The sequence below is a fragment of the Corvus hawaiiensis genome, chromosome 6 (assembly GCF_020740725.1).
Source record: "Corvus hawaiiensis isolate bCorHaw1 chromosome 6, bCorHaw1.pri.cur, whole genome shotgun sequence".
Classification (NCBI taxonomy): Eukaryota; Metazoa; Chordata; class Aves; order Passeriformes; family Corvidae; genus Corvus; species Corvus hawaiiensis.
In genome coordinates, this window is record NC_063218.1 from 10,217,860 (window position 1) to 10,239,474 (window position 21,615).

At 47.0% G+C, this 21,615-nt stretch overlaps 1 protein-coding gene and 1 non-coding gene across 3 annotated transcripts; both read right to left on the reverse strand.

Moving 5' to 3' along the window:
- Positions 1 to 10,361: 10,361 nt before the first annotated feature.
- EIF5 (eukaryotic translation initiation factor 5) lies at positions 10,362 to 18,014 on the reverse strand. 2 transcript variants are annotated; one of them, XM_048307061.1, is made up of 12 exons: positions 17,929 to 18,014; positions 17,562 to 17,755; positions 15,240 to 15,519; positions 14,909 to 14,990; positions 14,506 to 14,678; positions 14,049 to 14,160; positions 13,233 to 13,372; positions 12,568 to 12,726; positions 12,205 to 12,366; positions 11,783 to 11,947; positions 11,430 to 11,564; positions 10,362 to 10,759 (listed from the first exon to the last, which is right to left on the reverse strand). In XM_048307061.1, the coding sequence occupies exons 3-12, from the start codon at positions 15,309 to 15,311 to the stop codon at positions 10,667 to 10,669; spliced, it is 1,293 nt and encodes a 430-aa protein (XP_048163018.1). In that variant the 5' UTR covers positions 15,312 to 15,519; positions 17,562 to 17,755; positions 17,929 to 18,014; the 3' UTR covers positions 10,362 to 10,666. The 2 variants fall into 2 exon arrangements, with proteins under 2 accessions (XP_048163018.1, XP_048163019.1); XM_048307062.1 differs by lacking the exons at positions 17,562 to 17,755; positions 17,929 to 18,014 and adding an exon at positions 16,060 to 16,202.
- LOC125328223 lies at positions 13,573 to 13,696 on the reverse strand. The gene has a single exon (XR_007204605.1). It is a non-coding gene; the product is annotated as a small nucleolar RNA SNORA28 (small nucleolar RNA).
- Positions 18,015 to 21,615: the final 3,601 nt, after the last annotated feature.

Genomic DNA, 21,615 nt, shown 5'->3' on the forward strand with positions numbered 1-21,615 from the left:
GGAATTAACCATGAAGGCCCACAGCATCCCTCTGTCCCCCAATAAAACCAATTTCCTATGCAGCTGGAAACCTTGATTAACAGCCTGCTAGGAGAGATAAATCCCTGGGGTCTTACTGTGTGCCCAGAAGGCACTGCTCCAGGGAAAACCTATGCTTCATTTTGTTCTGCAAAAGAGAGAAAGGACTGAGCTGTCTTCAAGGAAGCCTACAGTCTCACAGAAAAAACTGGGGGAAAAAAAGGCAGTTTCTTTGGAAGTCATTTTCTCTTAAGAAGTTCTGTCTGCATTTTTTATTAATGATACAACACCCTGGATGTGTCAAAAAAAATATGAGAATACATTTCCTGGTGGGGAGCTCCAGCCTTGCAGAGTCAGGCAGTGCAGCTGGGTTGTCATTTGCTTCTTGGAATTTCATTTCCTAATCAACACATCCATGAAATGACTGTATTTTCAAAGCTTAGTTTCCAGAGCTGCTGTGATCAAAGACTGGGGAGGTGGGGGAAAGCAGGGAGGGGGAACCTGCCATCCTCATCAGCAACCCAGCACAGAGAAATCACCTGCCTGAGAAAGCCTAAACAAAGGATGGTTTAAGGCCCTGACCTGGGTATAATGTTTCAGAGCCAAACCAGAAAATAGGGATGCAGAGACCCAACTCTCACCATATTCCTGCTTTGGAAAAAAAAAAAAATCTGCTTCTTAGAAACGTGGGGACCACCTTGAGATTTGCAGGGTCTGGTTGGCCCCTCCTGGGGCAGGACTGTGATGGAGAGCCCTGGAGCAGAGGGGAGGGGCCTGCAGAGACCCTTCTGGAGCCACCCTTTGCTGCTGGGGGTGACACGAGTCACTGTCTTCACCCTATCCCTGCAGACAGCATCCGTCACCCAGTTCCAGGCTGATACCTCACCCACCTTTTTGCCTTTGGTGTCCAGCTGGTCCCATGGAGAGTCTTGCAGCCACACAGCCTTTCCCTGAGCATCTGATCTTGCAGGTGTCAAGCAAGAGGAGCTCAAATACATCAAAATTCCCCCAATCTGACCCAGGCAATCAGGTTTTTGCTTCTCTGACACATGCAAGGCTATAAATTCACTTGTCTGGCAGTTACCTTAAAGCTCTCCCACAAGAAGGGTATGCTTGTCTTTAAGGAAATTAGGAAGACTGGGAAAAAATAATTCTGTAAGGAATTGTGAAATGAAAGGAAAAGTGGATTTGCACCCACTGATGATTTGCAGATGATTTTTGGGTAGTGGCTTGGTCTGTCCCTCCACCGTGCCTGGCAGAGCTACATAGATGCAGCCAAATGCCAACGACAAGATTTTGGACAACTCAGCCTCCACCAACCCATCCCACCCTGCACCACCTCCTCCACTGCCCAAGCAAAGCCAAGATGCTCAACCCAGGAGCAGCTTGAGGCAGGATCCTGTAGGGAGCTCTCTCTTCCTGCGCTGCTGATACTCTCAGCTGTTCTGCTTTTCATTTCAGTTTTGCTGTGAGCAACATGATCACAGAAAAATAACATCATGAGAAAATGAAGAAAAATAAATGGATTCTCAGATTCAGCCTATTGGACTGCTGGGCGGGAGCTGGATGGTGTTGCCATTAGGTTTATCTTCTCTGTGGCTCCCTGCAGCTCTGGGTATGCCCATGCTAACACAGCTCTTCAGAGGTGTTTCATTATAACATCCTGGGTACCAGAAGTGCAGAGGGAGGGGAGACCATGGAGCTGCAGGGTGCTGCATGGTGAGTCACTGCTGTGTGATAGAGGGGATGATCTTCCTCCCAGCACACATCCCGTGCTGGAGGAGGAACACCCAAGATCATCAGCAGGGCAGGGCAGGCACATGCCTCCCATGCAGGCAAAGGAGCAGCTGGCTGCGTGTGCAGGATCTCCTCACATGACATTTGGGTGAGTGCAGCTGGCTCATTGCAGGACATGTTACTGGGAATGAGTCAGGTAACAGACCTGTGGAGATGAGGTAGTTTGTTCCTGCAGGTAAAAGTGCTGCATGTGGCCTGAATATTTTCTCCAGTGATGTCAAAGGTGTCACTTTGCCCTCAAAGCATGTGCGCTGAGATTACATGGAACAGGGTTTTAAGAGCATCCTAATGACACAGGCTGGAGGATATAAAAAAGCAAGTTCTCCCTGAGTGTAACATGGATATACCCATGGACTGTGTGTGATGGAGAGGCAGCTGCAGCTCTCCCTCTCTCTCTCTCAAATATTTTCTTGACAGTACTTTCAATACAGCATTATTTCACTACCCTTATGCCCTTTCCCATCACATGGCTCCCCACTGTTTCCTTCCAGAGAGACATGTCCATCACAGTGACTGAGCCATCCTAGGGCGGAGAGTGACAAGGCAGCCACCGTGCCACCTCCCTGTCCTGAGGCTCCCCCATCTCTTGAGGCCCTGCAGCATGTGTGACCCCAGCAGGGGCAGTTCGAGGCTGGCGCTTGGAACCCCTTTTCCATCCAGCACAGAGAAATTTGCACTTACTTACCCAAAAATGTGCCTCAGGCAACATGAACTCAGTGGGTGTTGGGAGAGAGAAGTCCAACCCTGGTAGATCTGTAGCCAGACAATATACAGGAGTGTGAAAATTGGAAGGAGGGGAGGATTTTTTGGTGTGTTTTTTCTTTCTTTTTGTTTTCCTTTTCTTTCTTCCTTTTATATTTTTCTTTTTTCTCTTTCTCTTGTTTCCTTCCTCCCCCTCACCCCCCTTGTTTTTTCTTTTCTTTCTCTTTTTTTTTTTAAATTTTCTTTTGCCTTGCTTTTATCTTTCGGGCTTTGTTGGTTTGGTTTATGTTTTTCCATCCTTTCCCCCTTTCCTTCCCCCGTGTCCGTCACGGCCTCGCGGCCGCTTTGGGCCGGGGCGGCGCCGCCGGCGCGCGGGCGCCCCCTGGCGGCCACTTCGCTTCGGGCGGCGCGGGGCCGGGGCCGCGGGTGTCCCTCGCCTGCGTCCCGTGGGCGGGACCCCGCATTCCTGGCACCCCCCACTCCCGGGACCCCGCATTCCTGGCACCCCGCACTCCCGGGACCCCGCGTTCCTGGCACCCCCCACTCCCGGGACCCCGCATTCCTGGCACCCCGCACTCCCGGGACCCCGCGTTCCTGGCACACCCCACTCCCGGGACCCCGCATTCCTGGCACCCCCCACTCCCGGGACCCCGCGTTCCTGGCACCCCGCACTCCCGGGACCCCGCGTTCCTGGCACCCCCCACTCCCGGGACCCCGCATTCCTGGCACCCCCCACTCCCGGGACCCCGCGTTCCTGGCACCCCGCACTCCCGGGACCCCGCGTTCCCGGCACCCCGCATTCCCTCGCGTCCCTGCAGGCGCGCCAGTGCCCGGCCCCAGCTCCGGCAGCCTGATCCCCCAGTCCCCGCCACGATCCCTGCGCCCCACGCAGCCCTGCCCCGGCGAGACTGGCGGGCGCTCGGGGTCACAGGTGGCACCCAGGGCTTGTGGCGGCTCAAAATCTGCCCCTGTGCCCTCCTAATCCCGGTGCCCCCCTGGGCCGTGTCCCAGCACGACACAGAGGGGACCGTGCATGTGTTACGGTGATGGGGGGAGCAAGGTTAGTCCTGCCTGGGATCCCTCCTGCCGCCTGCGGATGTTCCTGGGAAATGAGTCTTTGCCACTGTTGAGAAACAGAATTTCAGGAGGAAAAGTGGGTCATGGAAAATTCCCAGCACTGGTGGCTTCTCTGACAGCCAGGTGCCTCCGCAGGGCATGGCCCACGATGTCAGCCCTCTGACAGCTACAGGCATCTCCCTTATAAACTCCAAACCCACCACTGCTGACCAGCCCTGGACCAAGGCACAGGTTGTTTGACACCACAGCAGAGCAAGTCCCACAGAGCAGGAAAGGCAGGAGGAAACCTTCCTTCCAGTAGCTCCTTGAAGGTTATCAAGTCAGGCCTTGAACAGCACCTCTTTGACCAGAGCTGAGAATGGATTCATGGGAAAGACAGAGGAAGGAGCCTGTCATCCCCATCACCCTCTGGCCTTCTGCATGCAGGGCAGGTTGGGTCATGAGTGAAGCCGCTCCTTCCCCATCCTGCACACATCTGCAGGTTTTCCTGAAGAGCAGGTTTTCTGGTATTAGTGATACCACTGCTTCTTTCTGTCTCCCAGTCCCACCCCACAATGCTGAAGTAAAAAAAAAAAAAAAAAAGAACAAAGGCAGACGGTAGACACAGTATCATAAAAGACTTAAAAAACCAGCAACTGCAGCAGTTAGTGCCTTGTTTTAGTGAAGCTCCACAGCTCCTCAGTGCACATCCCTGAACGCCCCCAGAAAGGCTCTCACAACAGACAGGTACCTGCTCTCTCACTTTTCCTCCCACCAGGAACACTCAGTTCCCCTTCGGTGATTCAGATAAAACCACCCCCTTGCCCAGGAAAAGCCTGTTGGTGTTACTAAACAGGAAGGCCTCAGTGATCACCTCTCCATCCTCACCAACCACACACCACAACCACCTTCACTTCCTGGCTTCCCTCTCACTGACCCGGACCAGGATGCAGCCAGCCATGCCTGTGGTGCTGAGTGTGGCTTCCCTGTGTCTCCCTCCCAGCCCACATGCTCCTGTCCTCTCCAAGGAACGGGTCTGGAGCAGATGTTTCACCCGGGCACACAAACCTGGCCATGCAAAGCTGAGAGCATCCCCAGGCCCACGCAAGTGAGGAGGTTCACGGAGGCTGGTTATCCATCTGCACAGCTCTGGGGACTCCAGGAACACCGCTTGCTTCCTACAGCCTTTTTTTGCCCAAGTCAAATGCATTGCTCCCATCTTCTGGTATCAGGATTGACCAGGAGCTGGTTAGGAGGACTCAACACACGTCCATCTCGTTGATTTTTAGTCAGCACGAGGAATGCACAGTTGATTAGTTCTCTCTATATGTTACTGCTTTTTATGGTGCGTTTTTTTCTATCCCTGGACTCACCTTCAGCAAGTTGTGCTACTTGCTAAAACTTTGGCTCCTCCATCTGACTGCAAGATGAAGGTGTTGTTCTTCAGTGACCTCTGTTGAGTACGGTCCAACGTGCTTTCCTCACAGAGAGGTTTCCCTTCCATGTTTCTGTACTGCTCCACCTAAGCAGGGGTTTTGCTCTTTGGAGCTGGTGTGTTCCTGACAGCAGCTGCAGCTGGCTGCAGCTACCACATCGTTCGTCTTATCGAAACTGTTTCTTGGGATTTTGATGAAATCCACCAATAGTCAAGGGCTTTTGTTTTGTTTTGTTTTTTTCCTTAAAATTGCCCTTCTGAATTCTGGATCTTTTATAGGCATCTTTCAGCAGAATAAATCAAAACTAAAATACAGCCAATCCTGTTCATGGAGAATGCAAATCCTGTACTAAATGTCAGCTAATAAATAAGAATTTAAGATTGTTAAAAATCCCATTACTCCCCCCACACAGAGCAGAGCAGTGTTTTTCTGTCACTGGAGCTGTGCTCCTGTTTGCCTGAGTGTGTTTGCCCACCATCCACAACCACTCCAAGTTCCACAGCACATCCAGCTGGGACCACCAGCTCCTCTGGCTTATGATACAGAATATGAGCACAGGCTGAAGGAACAAAGGAGCAGAAGATGGAAGCCTTTAAATCCAGTTTTCCCAGTCCCAGAGACTGCCCTTAGAATTTTCATTTAGTATTATACTTCTTTATTTAGTCTTTTCCTATGTGAACTAATCTGTTCACAATTTGTATACCTGTGACTTCGTCCACAAGAGTGATTATTAATTAATAAACAATTCATTAACAATTCCCTGACAACACAGGGATGGGATTCTCCTGGGGAAGTATACTTTCCTCATGTTTCTTTTAAAGATGTCAGATGTCTACCTTAATTGCACAGAATCAAAGCCAAACTCCATTGACATCAGAGCAGTTATCAAGGTTTTATTAATATCAGATAAATATAAAAAACAGTATCAAGCAAAAACTCACAGAGAATAATAAAACACCCACACAAACCTCCCGTTGAGTTGTTCTTGTGCTGATACTTACCTTACTTGGAATGTATGGCTGTAGGCCCTACGACTCTATGCTCAGACCAGAGCTCTCCTTTGAATCATCTCTTTTCCCCTTGAGAAAATACTATGCAGAAAATGCCTCTAACACCACAGTAATGGGGTGAGATTAGCACCAGAATAAACAGCTCCAGCCGCAGGGAGCTGGGAGTAGGAATAGGCTCTGCAACACCTTTCCCCTCCTTGCAGGAGCAGGACAGCCTATGTTCAAGCTCCAATGTGGTGCAGCGAGTAACCTTGGAGCTGAGTGATGTGGAAGGAGCAGAGTGAGAAAGTCCTGGGAGAAGACAGCTGGGGCCAAGACACCTTGGCACATGGGCAAGGGCCCTTGTAAAGCTTGTGCACCCGCATGGGCAGGTCTGTGCCCAGCCCTGGGCCTTGCTGGTCCCAGCCTTGCCGTACTGACCCAGCTGGCTGGCTTCACTCCAAACCTGTCCTGGCACAGCTGATCTGTGTGGCCAGCACTGGAAGTGAATGGCATCCCATCCACAGGACACTCAGAACTGGTAATTTAGCCACAACAAAAAGCTTAAAGAGCCCTAACTATTGAGTAAGACTTTGAAGCACACGCAAGTAGAAAAACTGATGTGTAGAAAAGATGGTTTAGCATTCATTTGGTTTCCCTGACACTAATTACAACAGGAAGAAGAGTTCCCTCTGTTTACAGACAGGGATTGGGTGAATCTGTTTCTTAGGTTCCTAACCCAGAACACTAAAGATGTTTTTTGATTTTCCTCTGAAAAAAATTGAGACATTTTAGAGTTTTACTGAATTAAAAGCAGCATTACCTGGGCACTGGGGCCATGACCTTAACGGACGTCAGCTGCAGCAGCTCTAAGGAAGCTGTGGAGATACCCTGGTGCTGGTCTGCACTAGGAAGGGAAGTGAAGTCCTGGGAAAGCTGCTCCGTGGCCCCAGAACAGCTCCTCAACAATTCCAGGTGAAGAGACAGACTCTGACACCTCTGTGACAGTAAGATGATAATCTCCAGAATGAAAAACACAGACAATGCCAGCAGCCTGTCAAGCATGTAAGTAATCCCAACAGCTCCAACAACTTTATAAACCTTAAGCTGAAATCTAACCATGCAGTGTTTCACAGATAAGGCTTAGAAGAGCATTGTTTTCAAGCCACTTTTTTTTGTCTTTACTTCTGGGTTCTCTGTTCCAGAACTTCACAGTTCAGTGGTGTTACCGAAGGCCAAGGAGTCGAGCCTCAGCAACAGGCCGCTGAGGCTCTTTGGGAGTAATTAGTTTGTGAAGAAAGCAGCTGCCACAGATTGGAAAGACTAATTGGTGGGTCAGCTACTTTGGTTCCATCTCTCTTGCCATTTCCATTTGCTGCTTTCACTGAGAGCCCAGAGGCCCCGTTATCTTTATTACAGCTTTGTAGGAGCCCTCAAATGAAAGGACATTTCATTACAGGTCACTACGTTAACTACTTTTCAGAGGTACCTCTCCTTTTCAAATGGCAAGGTTCAGAACTTGCACAACTGCAATACACTCATGTGCTAAGCATTATCTAAAAATCAACTTTTTAAATTCTGTGGTGCATCTGGACAGCAACAAATTAACCAAGCTGTTTGACTTGGGTGGAGATTGGGATCTTTTGGCAAGTCTCTTACCCCAAGGAACAGGGCAGATCTTAGGGGGGAGGAATGACAGCCTTGTGGTAATGCCTCATGCAAGTGGCCCAGCAGAGGTGACCTCTATGGGAGCACCACATCATGGCTACACTGGTAAGGGAAGCCACTACCACAGCAAGATAAAACAAAAGCACACATTTCTGTGCCTACTGCAATCCCTTCAAATCACTTTACCCATCTTTAGTCCTTGCCTCACTACAAGCCCGAGCTGTGGGTGCTCAGGAGCAAAGAGCACTCTTTTATCTAATACGTGTCCTACCAGATGCACTGGCCTCTAAGACAACTTGTAGGCTTTAACAGATAGAAGTAACACTAGGCAACTTTACTTCTTATGTGCACAACAGTCAGGATTTCAAACCCTGGTTGAAGCTGCTGAGCCTCAAGCACAGCTGGCAGTGGAGCACCTCCTTGTCATGCTGGATGAAGAGCAGCTACTGCCAAAGGCTGCCAAGCTGCAGCAAAGCTCCCAGTTTAAGCTCCTGCAAGAATATGAGGGTTTGTAAAGCCGAGGCTGATGGACCTGCCACAAGACTCTCCACCTGCCCACAGGCAGTGCTCACACAGGTTTTCTAGCAGGGAGATAGTGCAGCACCAAGCGAGGGAAATCACCCAATGCTGTTTCCTTCCCGGGTGCCAGAAGTCTACCTTTGAAGCTTGCTTGGAGCAGATTTTATCTGAACTCCAAGTTGCCTTTTGAAGATGTACTTGTTATTTTTAATCACATAGCAGAGGCAATACATTCAGACTCATGAAACAATTTAAAGTCAGACTTCCTTCCCTAGAGAAATAGTCACACAACAAACACTAAATTTTTATGAGCTGGTGGAATCATCCGTTAATGATCCAAGACAGAAACAGCAACATGAATGTGAAAATAGGGTCAGAAGTATAACTCAGCACCAGGAATCTCATAGCAGCAGCCTCAGCACTTCTAGAAGCCTCCACCATGACTGAAATTAGGGCACCACTTTGTGATACACTCACTCTGATCCACCTGTGGGCTACTACAGACAAGAACACTTTCATTCCCTGCATGCTCCCACCCCGTTTACACCAACTCTACCATCCTACAGCTTTGGTATGACATCATCAGTTCACTGACCCTATGAAAAACGTTTTTGGGTGGATTCATTTCCTAGTTTCCTTGCTGTAAGGAACCGGTGTGTCTTGCTAGTCTCTACATCCTAGAGCAAAAAACCAAAATCCCAGAGATTATCACCCCTGGTGGCAGCTTTCAATTACCACCGAGTCTGCCCTGAAATGGGACTGACCACCCCCAAATGGTACTTCACTGTGTCACAACTGGGAACAGCCAACACCACAAAAAACCTTCAGCCAGAAAGCTTCTGGTCATGAGAGTAACACTTATCAGCATGTGCTCACAACAGCTACACAAGGGAGGCATGAGCCTGCACCAGGAGGAACAGAGGTCTTCCTGCCAGGGCACACAGGGGTGGGTTAGTAATTAATCTTCCAGGTTCCCAAACATGCATGAAAATGGACACTTCAGAAACAAACCTGGTTTAAACCCAGTGGAGAACAGATTTTCTTTTAGACAAAAGAAGCCAGGAATAAACCTGTCTCTAAATTAAAAATGTTAATTCTTGTATTTTTTACATTACTGCAATAAAAATCCATGTAAGATAAAAGGGGACTTTCAAATGCTTCAGGGCTTTACCCCATCGTTCTAGCGCTGTTTGCCACACCTGCTAGTGCCAAGTGACAACTCACTGCCAGGGCCACATGCAACACAACACTGCAGAACAGCAGAACCTGCAGCCCAAGTCACCCCTGCTGTAATTATCCAAGCACACTCTTTGCCTTTGTCCAAGTTCTGCCAGAATAACCTGACTAGAAAAAGCAGCTCACTGTGCAGTGCAGCCTTGATCTCTCAAAACTACTCATACTGAATCTAACAAAAACCCCCAAACCCACTCTCTTGCCACTCAATTTTCCCAGCAGGCAGCTGTGAAGGGCAACAAAACCCCGACCCTTAGCTCCTCCCTGGCCAAAACCTGTCACCACACCATGTCGTACCAGGTTCCTGATTTTGATGGCCCAGGTTTTTCATTCACCGTTTCTAAAAATAATCTGATTCCTCAACACTGGCATTTAGGACACTCACTTCCAGAGATAAGCAAGTGAACTTCGGGGACTTCTTGGGCTCGAGGTGCCAGATCTCCTCCTCTGCCCCTCCCTCCCCAGATGAGGCTGGAGCTGGACACCGCTTGGCCTGTGCCATAGTGACACTGCACAGCTGGACACACAGCAACAGCTGGCTCCTCAGGAGCAGTACACACCAACTGCAGCAGTAGCAGCTCCTGCAGCTTTAATCCTGGATTTGGAGCTGTTGAAAACCATAGGAAAGGAAAAAAAACCCAAGCCAAAACGCAACTCATGTAGTGAACACCAGAGGAAGTCTGCTTAAAAAAACCCAAGCCTGCGAAGATAAGAACACAGACAGCTGTCCTGTTTTAAGAAGCTGGCAGTTGCACACTGTTGATTACCCAACACCTGCTTCTTGCCCAGGTTTCAAATCTCCACTGTTGGAACAGTCTCGAGGGTTAAGGTGGGGTTTTTTTTGTCTCATTCTGGAGGTTGTCATTGTGTGACCAGCTTTGCAAATTTCACCGAGCTGTGTAAATACTTACTTGGAAAAGCAATAAGGGGGTTGAGGCATAAATGAAGATTGACCAAAACCAAATCCTTTATTTCCACAACTGTATAAATGTGCTCCAAGTATGTGTCCAACACAAGTTAGAAAAACAAAATAGAACATGCCAGTTGCAAACTAGATCAGTTCACCGACGTGCTGACTCCTTGGTATTAGGCTTAGTTACACAAGACCAGTCACAGTAAAAAGATACATTTTAGAGTACAAAGTAGCAGGACGTTAAGCCATTTCAGCTTGTGCACATACAAGTCACACTTCTGGCAGAAAACGCAGAGAAGTTTGCATTACTATGCTGGAAGCTATGTTGCATCACTTTAAATGGCATCAATATCAATATCATCATCTTTATTGTTTGCAGGCTTCACAGTTTCAACTTTAGGTACACTGGCAGTTGTGGAGTACACCACCTGTGGAGACAAGGCATTCCTTTAACTACAGCACCTACTGCCACTAAGCACTGGAGTAATTCCAACACCCAACCACCCTCCTGACCACGGCCATGCACCACTCATCATGCTGCTTTTTAAGGCAGAGCTGTGCACGTGCACCTGGGAGGAAGAAGCATCTCATACCCCGGAGCAGAATAATCTAATGCTGGGAAGAGAACAACCAACCAACCCCCATGTGAAAACACTCCCAGCCACAGCCAGCTGGAGTGTAACCAACAAATTTTACCTAGGCCTGAACTGTGAGGAAACTGGTTATTCTGCCATCAGCTTATCTGACAAACACACCCTCACCAACTCATCTAGAACATGAGACTCGATGCTCAATACCTCCTGTCAACCTTACACTACATGAGCTGCTACTGTGCAAGAGACTGTCACTATGGAATGGTACAGTCTTGGGCTATCCAGGTGCACTTCAGTTATTACAGTGATGTCAGAGAGACAACTGACAACAATTAGCAGCAACGCTGACAAAGCATTGTAAAATGGAATGTTCCTCCTGTTCCCAACATGCACAGTAATACCCCAAGTAATCCCTTTCAGAATGCACCAGGACAAGGTTACAAGACTTAAGCATGCAGGAACAGTGCAACCTTGGAGCTGCTGACAGTAAATGAGCCTTTCCTACCTCTATGTTTTCATCTTCATCCTCTTCTTCATTACCGGAAGATTCTTCTTCAGCTTCCTTTAGCCATTTAATAAATGGTTCTGCTTTGACACGGATTTCTTTGGCAAGCTCCTTTGAAACGTATTTCTTTGAGGCCTGAAAGACAGAGACTTCGTGTGAACACTGAAGGAGTTTACACCAGACTGCACCCAAACTGCTTAAATTGGAACTCTAACCTCACCCACTGCCTTCCATAGCCTGTTTTTGCAAAGGAGGCTTCTCATTGCACAAGCTACACCAGAATGGAGAAGCCAGATTCAACAGGCTACCTTCAGGTGTTTAACTGCTACAGTACATTACATACTGCCCTTTACCTTTTCTGCCCAGCCAAGGATGACTTCTTCTTCCAGAAGATCTGCATCATACATTTCCTTCAAAATATGTGGTATTTTCGAAATAAGCTGAGACTGATGCATGGCTACCACACACTCAAAGCCATGGAGAAGGTACCTCTGAGCTTTCTTGTTGTTGTGGCAGAACTAGAATTGTGATAAAAGCAAAAGTGACTGAATGAGCTTTTTTACCTTCTCTCCAGACTGAATAGAGAGCAGAAGCAGCTCTATGAGATCGTGGAGTTTACAACAGTTCATACAATCTTTCCCAGCAGTTGCCCCCAGCTAAGGAGGGGTTTAAAAGTAAAACACTACAAAAACTCAAGAATTCTTGCCCATAGTACCAAGCAACTGCTACAAAACTCCAAACAGTTGTCACAATGAGTGCAGAAGAGATGGCTTACACGAAGGAAGTGACGTCTGTATTTTCTTATTTGTTCACGAATCTTTTCGTCAAAAAGGACTTCAGTGAGAACAAGTGGGCCCATAGCCTTTACATCCAGTCTCTCTGCTTCTGCTACAATGTCTTTGTCAGAAGTATCGATGACACCTTCTTCCTTCTTTTTCTAGAGGGAAACAGGTGCAGAGAGAAACATTTTAATGCCACTTGAGGTCTGCATTAATACTCTTTGCACTCTTCCCTTCCCACCACTGGTAGAACCAGTACTCTGCAGAAGCTTGAGCACGTTGCTTTTAGTTTCCTTACAAACATTTTGTACCACTACACCTGAGTGGTTATATCACGCAAACAACCAGAGAACAGTTACCTTTACAAAATCAAATAGTAAGTTGACTCTCTCCTCCACAGTTCTTTCCAGGTCTTCACTAAGTGTGAGGTTCTTTGCATGGTCACTGATTTCATCCATTCTACGCCTCTGGGCCTCTTCTGTTGTGTCCTCACCCCAGTCATCATCATCCTCCTCCTCCTAAAATACAAAAGTACAACAGGAGATTCACACAATATTACTGCAGGCTTAGTATTAGGTGATGATAGAAATTATACAGACACGACAGCACTTTTATAAAACTAAAGAAATGCTTATAGTACAATTTACAAGTCAAAGACCATGGAGAAAGTGCAAACAGGAAAGAAGTAATGGAAGCTAGACCCGAGTCTATAGCCATCTGTAGGGCTACTTGAACTGCAGTTCTACCATTCTACCTAGTACACAAGAGACAATCCAGGTGCCTGAAAAGAAGTGATAAAGGATAGGCAGCTTTCACTTAACAAGGAGCACAAACCCTAGTACTGATGAGCTGATAAAGCTGCTATAGAGGAGAATCAGGGATCCTTCTATTCCAGCACTAAGTTCCAGATACAGTAAGACCTTTAGGTGCAATGTTGACCAGCAAGGAATGCCAGTGATTTCAGAGGTTTAAATCGGAGCAAGACACCATACACCCTTATCTCCCCACTTTCCCTTCTACTTACCACAACCTGTGGAGGAGTAATCTCCTCTGGTGGTGGGGGTGGAAGTGTCTCATTGCTGGACACAGAACCATTCTCTTTGTCCTTGCCTTTTCTGTTCTTCTTCTCCTTTTCTTTCTTTCCTGTACCAGTGTCACCACTTTCTGCAAGTGAATTTTAATGTTTTGTTCTATGAACTAGAGCAAACTAGAAAGTCCCTGCACCTCTGCCATATCCCCAAGTGGGTTTGGATGCTTTCATTAGCTGTAAGTTATGGGTAGTACCCATCCCAAAACACACTCAGGGAAGATGTACATCTGGTGGGGAAACCCCAGTTGCAGCCAAAATCTTGCTTGTCACCAAGATTGTCCAAGTCTATATAACAGGTGACCTCACAAAGCAGAGACCCCTGGAATAGGTTAGACTTTTCTATTCTAGCAAGCTCAAATTGCAGCAGGCAACTGGATGCTTACTACAGAGTGTTGCTTGCACAGATTACAGTTTGCATTTACTACAGTTTTTACAACCTACTCTCACACTTAACACTGACTTAAAGGAACAACTGCCATGAGCTACTGCTAACTACCTTCCTTCCTCCTAAGTTTAGTCCTGCACAGGGAAACCCAGCTTTTAACAAATAGCTCTACTTGGGAAGGACACAGTACAATGAGGAAAGAGACTACCAGCACAGCTACTTCATCTTGATCCTTAAACATACTCTAGAGTATGCTAGTGCCTGCTTACATTTCAATTAGATGTGAGCCACTTATTTTTCTACTTCCATAACACCACCAATACAGAAGTTCTCTTTATCCCCAGAAGTAAAGAAAAGGCACTTACCAGGAGGGTTTTTGAGAATGAACGTGCAGAGTTTATGGTTTGTGTCAAGCATGCCTCGATAGCCACAGGCTTTGCAAGAGTTACCTATAGTTTGTTTCTTAGGATTGACATGCTGTAAGAGACAACAATCTCCAGTGAATTTAGATCTTACAGAACAATTATGCACTGAAACCTAAACCTAATGTCTACATGATTATCTCCAAATTATTAAGGCAGAGGTTTAAATACTTTGTTATCACCCCTGAAGACAAAGTTTAAAAGTAGCAATTTATCTAAGTTAGGAACTATTAGAGATGTAAAACCTTCCCAAAGAGTGCAAGAACGCGTACTTGGATTTTCTGCTCATAGATACTGCTATGTCTGTTTTTAAGTCTGCTTTTAACTTTGCACTACTTCTACAAACATTTAATATAGTGTTTCCATAGTGACACTGTTGATGTGGACAGAGAGCACTCACCAGATCAGTTTCAGGATTCTCACACTCAGGACAGAGAACAAATTTTTTAATGAATCCATCCAACATGTCTTGCAGCTTATTCGCCTCATGAGATCCATTGACAATGTAACGGTCATTCTTAACATCAAACTGGGTCTGTGCTCCCAGCTCACAACCAAAAAATTTGGTAGGATCTGTAAAGAAAGCATTATAGTCACTGCCATGTTCATATCTTCACTGTGATTCTTTAACAGCAAGTAAATAGGCTATTGCTTCTTTCTGTCCATTATTTCATCCCAAGATAATCATGTTTCTTTCTTACAAATCTTTGAAGACAGTATTAATGCTTTATTAACTAATTAACACTACCACTTCAAACACGAAAGCATTAAAAAATGCTGTGTCGTTCCACACTATTACTTACACGTTGGAGGCCGATTAAGCGCCTTTGCAACGTCAACCATGTTGACTATAACCGTCTTTATTCCATTTCCTTTGCCCTCCACCTAGAGAACAAATAATGTTTTAAGGTTAAATGCCTGCAACAGCCAAGCCCAGCGCGCATTTCCCATTAAACTACACCAAAATTCTGCTTTGAAGTGCATCTCCTTCCAGGACCTAATGTGCACTTATGTGGACTGAAGGAGCGGACACCTTCCCTCCCGAGTGGCCAAGCATTATCATTGCCTCTTTGCCCTCCTGGGAGAACCAGTTATGGGAGAACACTCCCTGCTTACAGCTGCTTAGGAAGTTACCTTGGCAATCAGACGGGGCATTTTGTAGCGATAGAACTGATCTGAAACACTGCGGTTGACGTTGACAGACATTTTGCCTTATTAGTAGCTTTATCAATAAGATGAAGAGATCTTTGATTGCAGTTTTTTGGTATCTTCTGTCTGGAGAAGACGGGATGACATAAACGACTGCAAGAGTTCTCGGTCTCTGACATGAAAAAATTTTCGCCACTGAGGCTGTAAGGTTCTTGCTTGTACGCTATGTTTCCCCAATACAGGTACCAGTGGCTGCGCAACAGCTCTGTAAGTGTTAACAAATAAAAAAAATTTAAGTTTAGCTTGATGTACATCAATCTACTTTTGCTACAAAGCTATATAAGGGATTGTATCTAGGGTGACAAAAAGGGAAAAGTACATTTGTTATGCTACGGCTTTCTTCAACCTATGGAACTGAAAACAACAGCCTTGGATTGTACTGCTAAGGAACTTTTCTTTAACTACACCACAAAACTTTCCACCCTCTCTAACTACCCTAAAACCACTAAACAGCTTAGGACTACTTTTTTATACAATTAACTCCTGAAGGAGTTCTGGGATCACTAAGGAAGGGCACACTCTTTGATTTATTATGCAGACCAGTGACTTGCACCATAAGGGTCATGTGGTATGGTTTCAGACTGAAGGGCACAGGAAATCAGGAGAAAGATTTGGAAATCCGTTTTAAATTCCGTATCATAGCATGAACCTATCACACAAACTGAAGTCTGCCAAAATGTTGAGAAATATAAGTAAGATGAAGCAGCAGCAATCTGTAGCCCAACACAGTTTGTACATGGCTTACCAGTTTTTGGATCGGAGTGGAAAAGAGTTGAAAATTACGTAATTCTCCCTCTCACTTATGGATTCTCATAGCAGCTTCTGTTGAGTTCTGACTTAACAATAAGCCTGATAAAGTCTGACAGAAGTTGCTTCACTGTAGAAAGCCTAGCAATGCAGAGGTACAGAGCAGTGCAGCAGCTTTTCCAGTTGATTTTTTTCTTGGGGGAAGGGAGGAAGGGGAGGAAGGGGAAGGAGGATGAATCCTATTATTAACGTTGCCTTGAGCAGTATTTACATATTTAAATTAACACGTGCCTCTATAATCAGATCTAAGAGTACTTAAGCCACAACCGGTTGACTACACAGGCAACCCTAACTACAGAGCACGGCTATCCTGACACGTCATCACGTTATCGTTAATGACAGAAGCGTTGGCACATTAAAAAAGCCTTCTTTGTATTTATGTGTAAGAGCGTGCCTATGGTGCAACACGATCTGAACCCCTCTGGTCAGGTTTACAACTTCTTTACACAATAAGCAGATAGACTGGTACGTGCTTTGTGGTCTACATTATTAGCCCTGATGCAATTTTACCCTTCCTCAGCAAAAAGTACACTGCGGACTCCGTTTAAAACACACGGTTTCCTTCCCCAGGATGTCTAAAAAGAACCACCACGTAACCTGACCACGCGTTTGCAGAAGTGCTGAGGAAGCAGCTCTCTCGGTGACCGAGTTCCCAGAAGAAGCGTGCCGTTTTTCCTTCCTTCCAGAGTACAGCATTTGTCTGCTGCAGGCTGAAGCTCCCTCTCCTGGTCCCTACGACACCTCACGCCAAGCACCACCCCCCTATATGCCGCGCACGGAGGAGAGAGCGGGAAGGCAGACCGACTCCCTGCCGCACAGCGCCGCGTCCCCTCCCCTCTCGCGGTGAGTCATAAATGCAGCAATTAAGCACTGAGTCAGCGCTGGGAGCCGTGGGGGAGTCACCCCCGGCCGCGCATGCGCCGCGCCGCGGGACGGGGGCGCTCCACCGCCCCCCCCCGCCCCGGGCCGCCCCCCGCGTGTCCCCCGGGGCCGCCCCTCGGGAGAGGGGCCGAGCGCCCCCCCCGCGGCCGGTGGGAACTGCGCCACCGCCCCCCCTCCGCCACAGCGCGGGAGGCGCGGCCCCGCCGCCGCCATCTTGTCTCGTCGCATGGCGGCGGCGAAATGAATATAAATAAATAATTAAAAAAAAAAAAAAAGCCCCCCCGCCCCCCACCAAACCAAACAATTACCCTGCAGCTGAAGATCTACGGCTTTTAGATTTAAATTTTGTTGTGGTTTTTTTTGTTGTTTGTTTCCCACCGCCCCCCACACTGCTTCTCTTTCCTCTCCCGTCAAAGTCCCAGACGCTTCGTTACACAAAACCTTTGCCAATATCCACCGTTCACCGACAGCCTGAGGCCCCAGCCCAACCTCAACCGCCCGTTCCTCCCACCCTCACCCCGCTGCCCCTACCCACCGTAGCCCACTACTAACACTCACCGTTTTCGTCCAATAAAGACATAAACCCAACGCTGCTCGCCCCGGGCTGCGACGAAGCCGATTGTGAGAGGAGAACAGGGCCGAGGGGGCGCTTATATCCAGACGGGAGAGGGAGGCGGAGGCGGACGCCGCAGCCTCCGGGTCCCGGCGTCCTGGAGCGGGCGGTATCACCAGGGAGAGCGGTGCCGGGCAATCTGCGGGCAAGACACAATCAGGAGCATCGTTAGCGGCGGCACCTGTGAGGGAGAGGGAGGAGGAGGAGGAGGGGGGAGAAGAGGGAAGGGGGGAGGGAGAGGCGGCGAGCGGCGCGCAGCCGAGGCAGGAGGGGGCGGCGGACGGGACCCGGCAATGGCTGCCCCGTACTCACCTCTAGAATGTTCTCGCTCCGACTGAACAACGCCAGAGCTGGGATCAATCAGCCAGCGGCGCGCCCCGCCCCCCGCTATCGCTATTGGCTCGCTGTTCGGCTCGCAGCGAAGCTATTGGCTAAGACCCCGCCGCTCCCCCCACCCATTGGTGAAGACCGCTATCAATCAAGGCTTTGCCTCCCTCCCCCCGTGCCCTCCCCTCGCCGGTGCCCCAAAGGACATCGCGTCTACAGCGACCGAGTCTCGCGAGAGAGCGCGGGGCGGGGGGCTCGGGCTGCGCGGGCCGGGCCGGCGCGGCGGGGCCGGCAGGGGTGGAGGGCGCTCCGGGCCTCCCCCGGCCCCTCCGTCCTGCCCGGAGTGCCGGGACACTGCCCCGGGGGGCGAGCTGCTCCCGGGAGGGCAGTGACCCAATGCTTGACATCTTAGCAACTATGTTACAAGTTATATTACAAGTGAATTAAAGCAATTAAGTTGCTGAATAAGTTGTGTTTTTCCTGCATAGCCGGCTTTTGGGGTGTGGGGATGAGCCTGTTACTTAACCCCGGTGTCATAAAGGCTCAGCGTTGGGTGGCTCTGGGCTGCCTTACAAAGGATGACACAATTGTCATATGCATGTACTCTGTTCTTAGTGGAAAATGTTGCCAGCCCTATGTAGCTGAATTGAGGCCCTGAATGAAATGCATGTTTGGATTTATTTTCACGTCAAAAGCAGAAAACACGCGTCCTTTCTTCCCTGTTATGTATTCTTTCCCATCTTCTTCCATCTTCACTCTTCCAATATCACAGGAATTACATGTTTTGGGTATTTTAGAGTGTCAATAATGTTCAAGTGGGAAAGAATTTTTTTCTGACTTTATGAATTGAGTGGATAACCACCTGTCTTACCCCTATTAACACTCCCCAGCAGAACAATGCTCCTCAGTTCCTGTCACTGTCTTACTGAGTAACGTAAAGCTTCTTGATGGCTCTGTGGGAGTATAGAGGAAAAGAGAGGGAGCGACAATAAAACTAGTAGTGACATTAAATAGTGTTATATACTCTAAATCTCTTCCTGCCTGAAGGTAGTTTTGATGCGTAGTTTTCCTGGCTGACTTTGATATCACATTGATGTGGTCAAAGGAGATACCCCTCCTGTTGAACCTTGAAGTGCATACTGAACATTTCTGGTCTGATATGCAGAAGAACTGCACTCAGGAAGGTGGCTGATAAACGAGGCTTTCTTAGAAGTCACAAAAGCAGGGCTACTGCCACTTCCAGTGGCACACAACAGCAATAAAAAATCTTGTTTCTTCAGCTGGAGCAACCAGAGATAAGTGTGCACATCTTGGTGTTTTCTATAAAACCCCTCATTGTGGCAGCTGCCCTTGCTACGTCTCCTTTCAGCATATGGAATAGCTGGTCTTTCTAGCCAAGACACTGCCCTGTAAAGCATCTTGGAATGGTTTGGCTTGGAAGGGACCTTAAAGATAATCTAGTTCTAACTCCTCACCACGGACAGGGACACCTTCCACCAGACCAGCACCATCCGACCTGGCCTTGGACACTTCTGGTGATGGAGAGTCCATCATGTAAGTTTGTCTTGGGCTTCACAATCAGCATTTGAAAAAGGTAAAAATTCCTCAGGATATGTTAAATGTCTCCTTGATAAATGCATAGCAACACTTTCTGAAACAAGAGAGAGTGTCAGGGCAAAATAAGGAAGCATCTCCAAAGTTTGTGAGGCTTGGCAGTTACCATGAGGGAAAAAAAGTCATAAAAAAGTGGAAGGCAAGAAAAGCACCTCAGGAAATCCTTTGCTGTAAAAATATGTGGCACATAAAACTTGCTAAATGCCTCCTGTCTGTGGCTTTAGCTCTGTGTTACAACACCTAGGGGGTTAATAAATTACGAGTGTTAAAGTGTACTGTTGCCAACACCACTTAGTGAGCTGCTTGGAAAGAGACCCTGGATTTGGTACTATTTGACTTAATGAAAAACCCTTACAATTACCATCATAAAGAAAGATACTTTTTTTGTATATAGTAGATAAATTGACAAAAGTTAAAGAGGTCCCTTTTAAGATGGTGATTCTTCTGCAAAGAGCAGGTCTCATCCAGGTGAAGTCACATGACATTCTCCTGGATTATGCAAACCAGACTAAAACTGGATTATTGACTTCATGGTGCCTCGTTGTTGATTTTTTCCTCAGCAGAAAATTCATTAATATTGAATGTTGCATCCCAAATATTTTTACTGAATCTTAATATTTACAGTTTGTTCATTTTAATATTTCATGGTGTGGACAAGACAGAAAAAATATTTTCTCTCCTCCCACTTTAAAATATCATGATTTCATGAATCCTGAAGTTCATAGTTCACATTGCTTGTGTGACTTTCAAAACCCAGACTGCTTGTGTACTTTGCATTTTATTGACAGAAACTATGTATACTCTTGTAGGTATGACATTTTAAATGACATTAGTAAGTCAGGTTTTGCAAATGGTTTAATCTCTAAGAATAGGAAGTTTTCCACAGTTGAATTTAGGGTGCATTTCCTTATCACAGAAATGCTTTGTTATTACTGAGTTCAGCCTTGAACAATCCAAGTTTGTTCTATGTTGCCTTAGCCAGTTTTTATTAGAAATAACCAAGAGTCAATGACTGTGACAATGCAGCAAAATCAAAACTCTACTGAAATTCTTAACATATTTAAAATCTTCACAAAGCGGTAATCTGAACAGTTATGATGTGTCCTTTTTATCTCTGATTGGCAACTTTGTGTCCTGTCTGTGGTTTATTCAGCAAGTTTGTCCACTCTCAGTGGTGTGGCTGGCTGTAAACATAACAGTAATGCAATGCCCTCTTGGTAACCTTGGCCTTGAAGAATGTTTTGTCTCTGCTGCGTGTGTTACCTCCCAGGGGCTGGGTCAGAGCTCTTAATTTCATCCAGTGCAGGCAGGAACATTAGCACCTGAGTAAGGGATTCCTCCTCATGCCATCTTCACAGCTTTGGCTGTAATTTCAGGAGATAGAAGGAGGGCCAAGCTTATCTATAGTTACGTGGAATAGAAATAGCCTTTCTTCTTCCTATCTTGGCAATGTGTAGAGAAAGTTTAATTATTTACATACTAGGTTGGAATAGGTAACCTTTAGGGAAGGGTGGGTCTGAAATACATCGGGGTTGACACTAGACATTGATCAGTCACAAGGGCAGAGGTTAATTCTGGTTTTACTGTTCAGGAGCTTCACAGTAATTTCTGTCCGGCACCTCACTGGTCATCTTGGGGAAGTTCACTTTGTGAAATGCTTTCCTTTCCATGCTCTGTAGCACCATCATTCCTGTTAGCTATTATTAGTAGCTCAGGAATTACTAAACAGAGAAAAACATGAGAGCAAGTGTGTGACGTTAGACACACATGTAGCCATTATTTATGGTTGTTATTTTTGTTGCTTCTATTACTATGCAGAAATGCTAAAATCTCCCAGGTAGTGTTTGAGTCTAAGTGTCCTGAAAGGCGTCAGTGTCAGCTGACAGCATGAGGTTAACTCTGCCCCAAATCTGGTCTTGTCACCAGTGAGGTTCCCTGTACCCTCCTTCTTTCTCTTCTGGTGTATGTCTGCCTATGTAAGGGAGTTACGTCAGCAAGGAGAGGCAAACAGCTTCTCTGCAGAATATAAACCAGTATTTGATAGCAGTGAAGTCCCTG

Coding starts and splice junctions, on each gene's coding strand:
- EIF5 (XM_048307061.1), bottom strand. CDS start 15,311: ATGTCTGTCAACGTCAACCGCAGTGTTTCAGATCAGTTCTATCGCTAC. Junction 14,991..15,239: donor TGCCCCGTCTGATTGCCAAG/GTAACTTCCTAA, acceptor TTTGTTCTCTAG/GTGGAGGGCAAAGGAAATGG. Junction 12,367..12,567: donor TACTATTTGATTTTGTAAAG/GTAACTGTTCTC, acceptor GTTTCCCTCTAG/AAAAAGAAGGAAGAAGGTGT.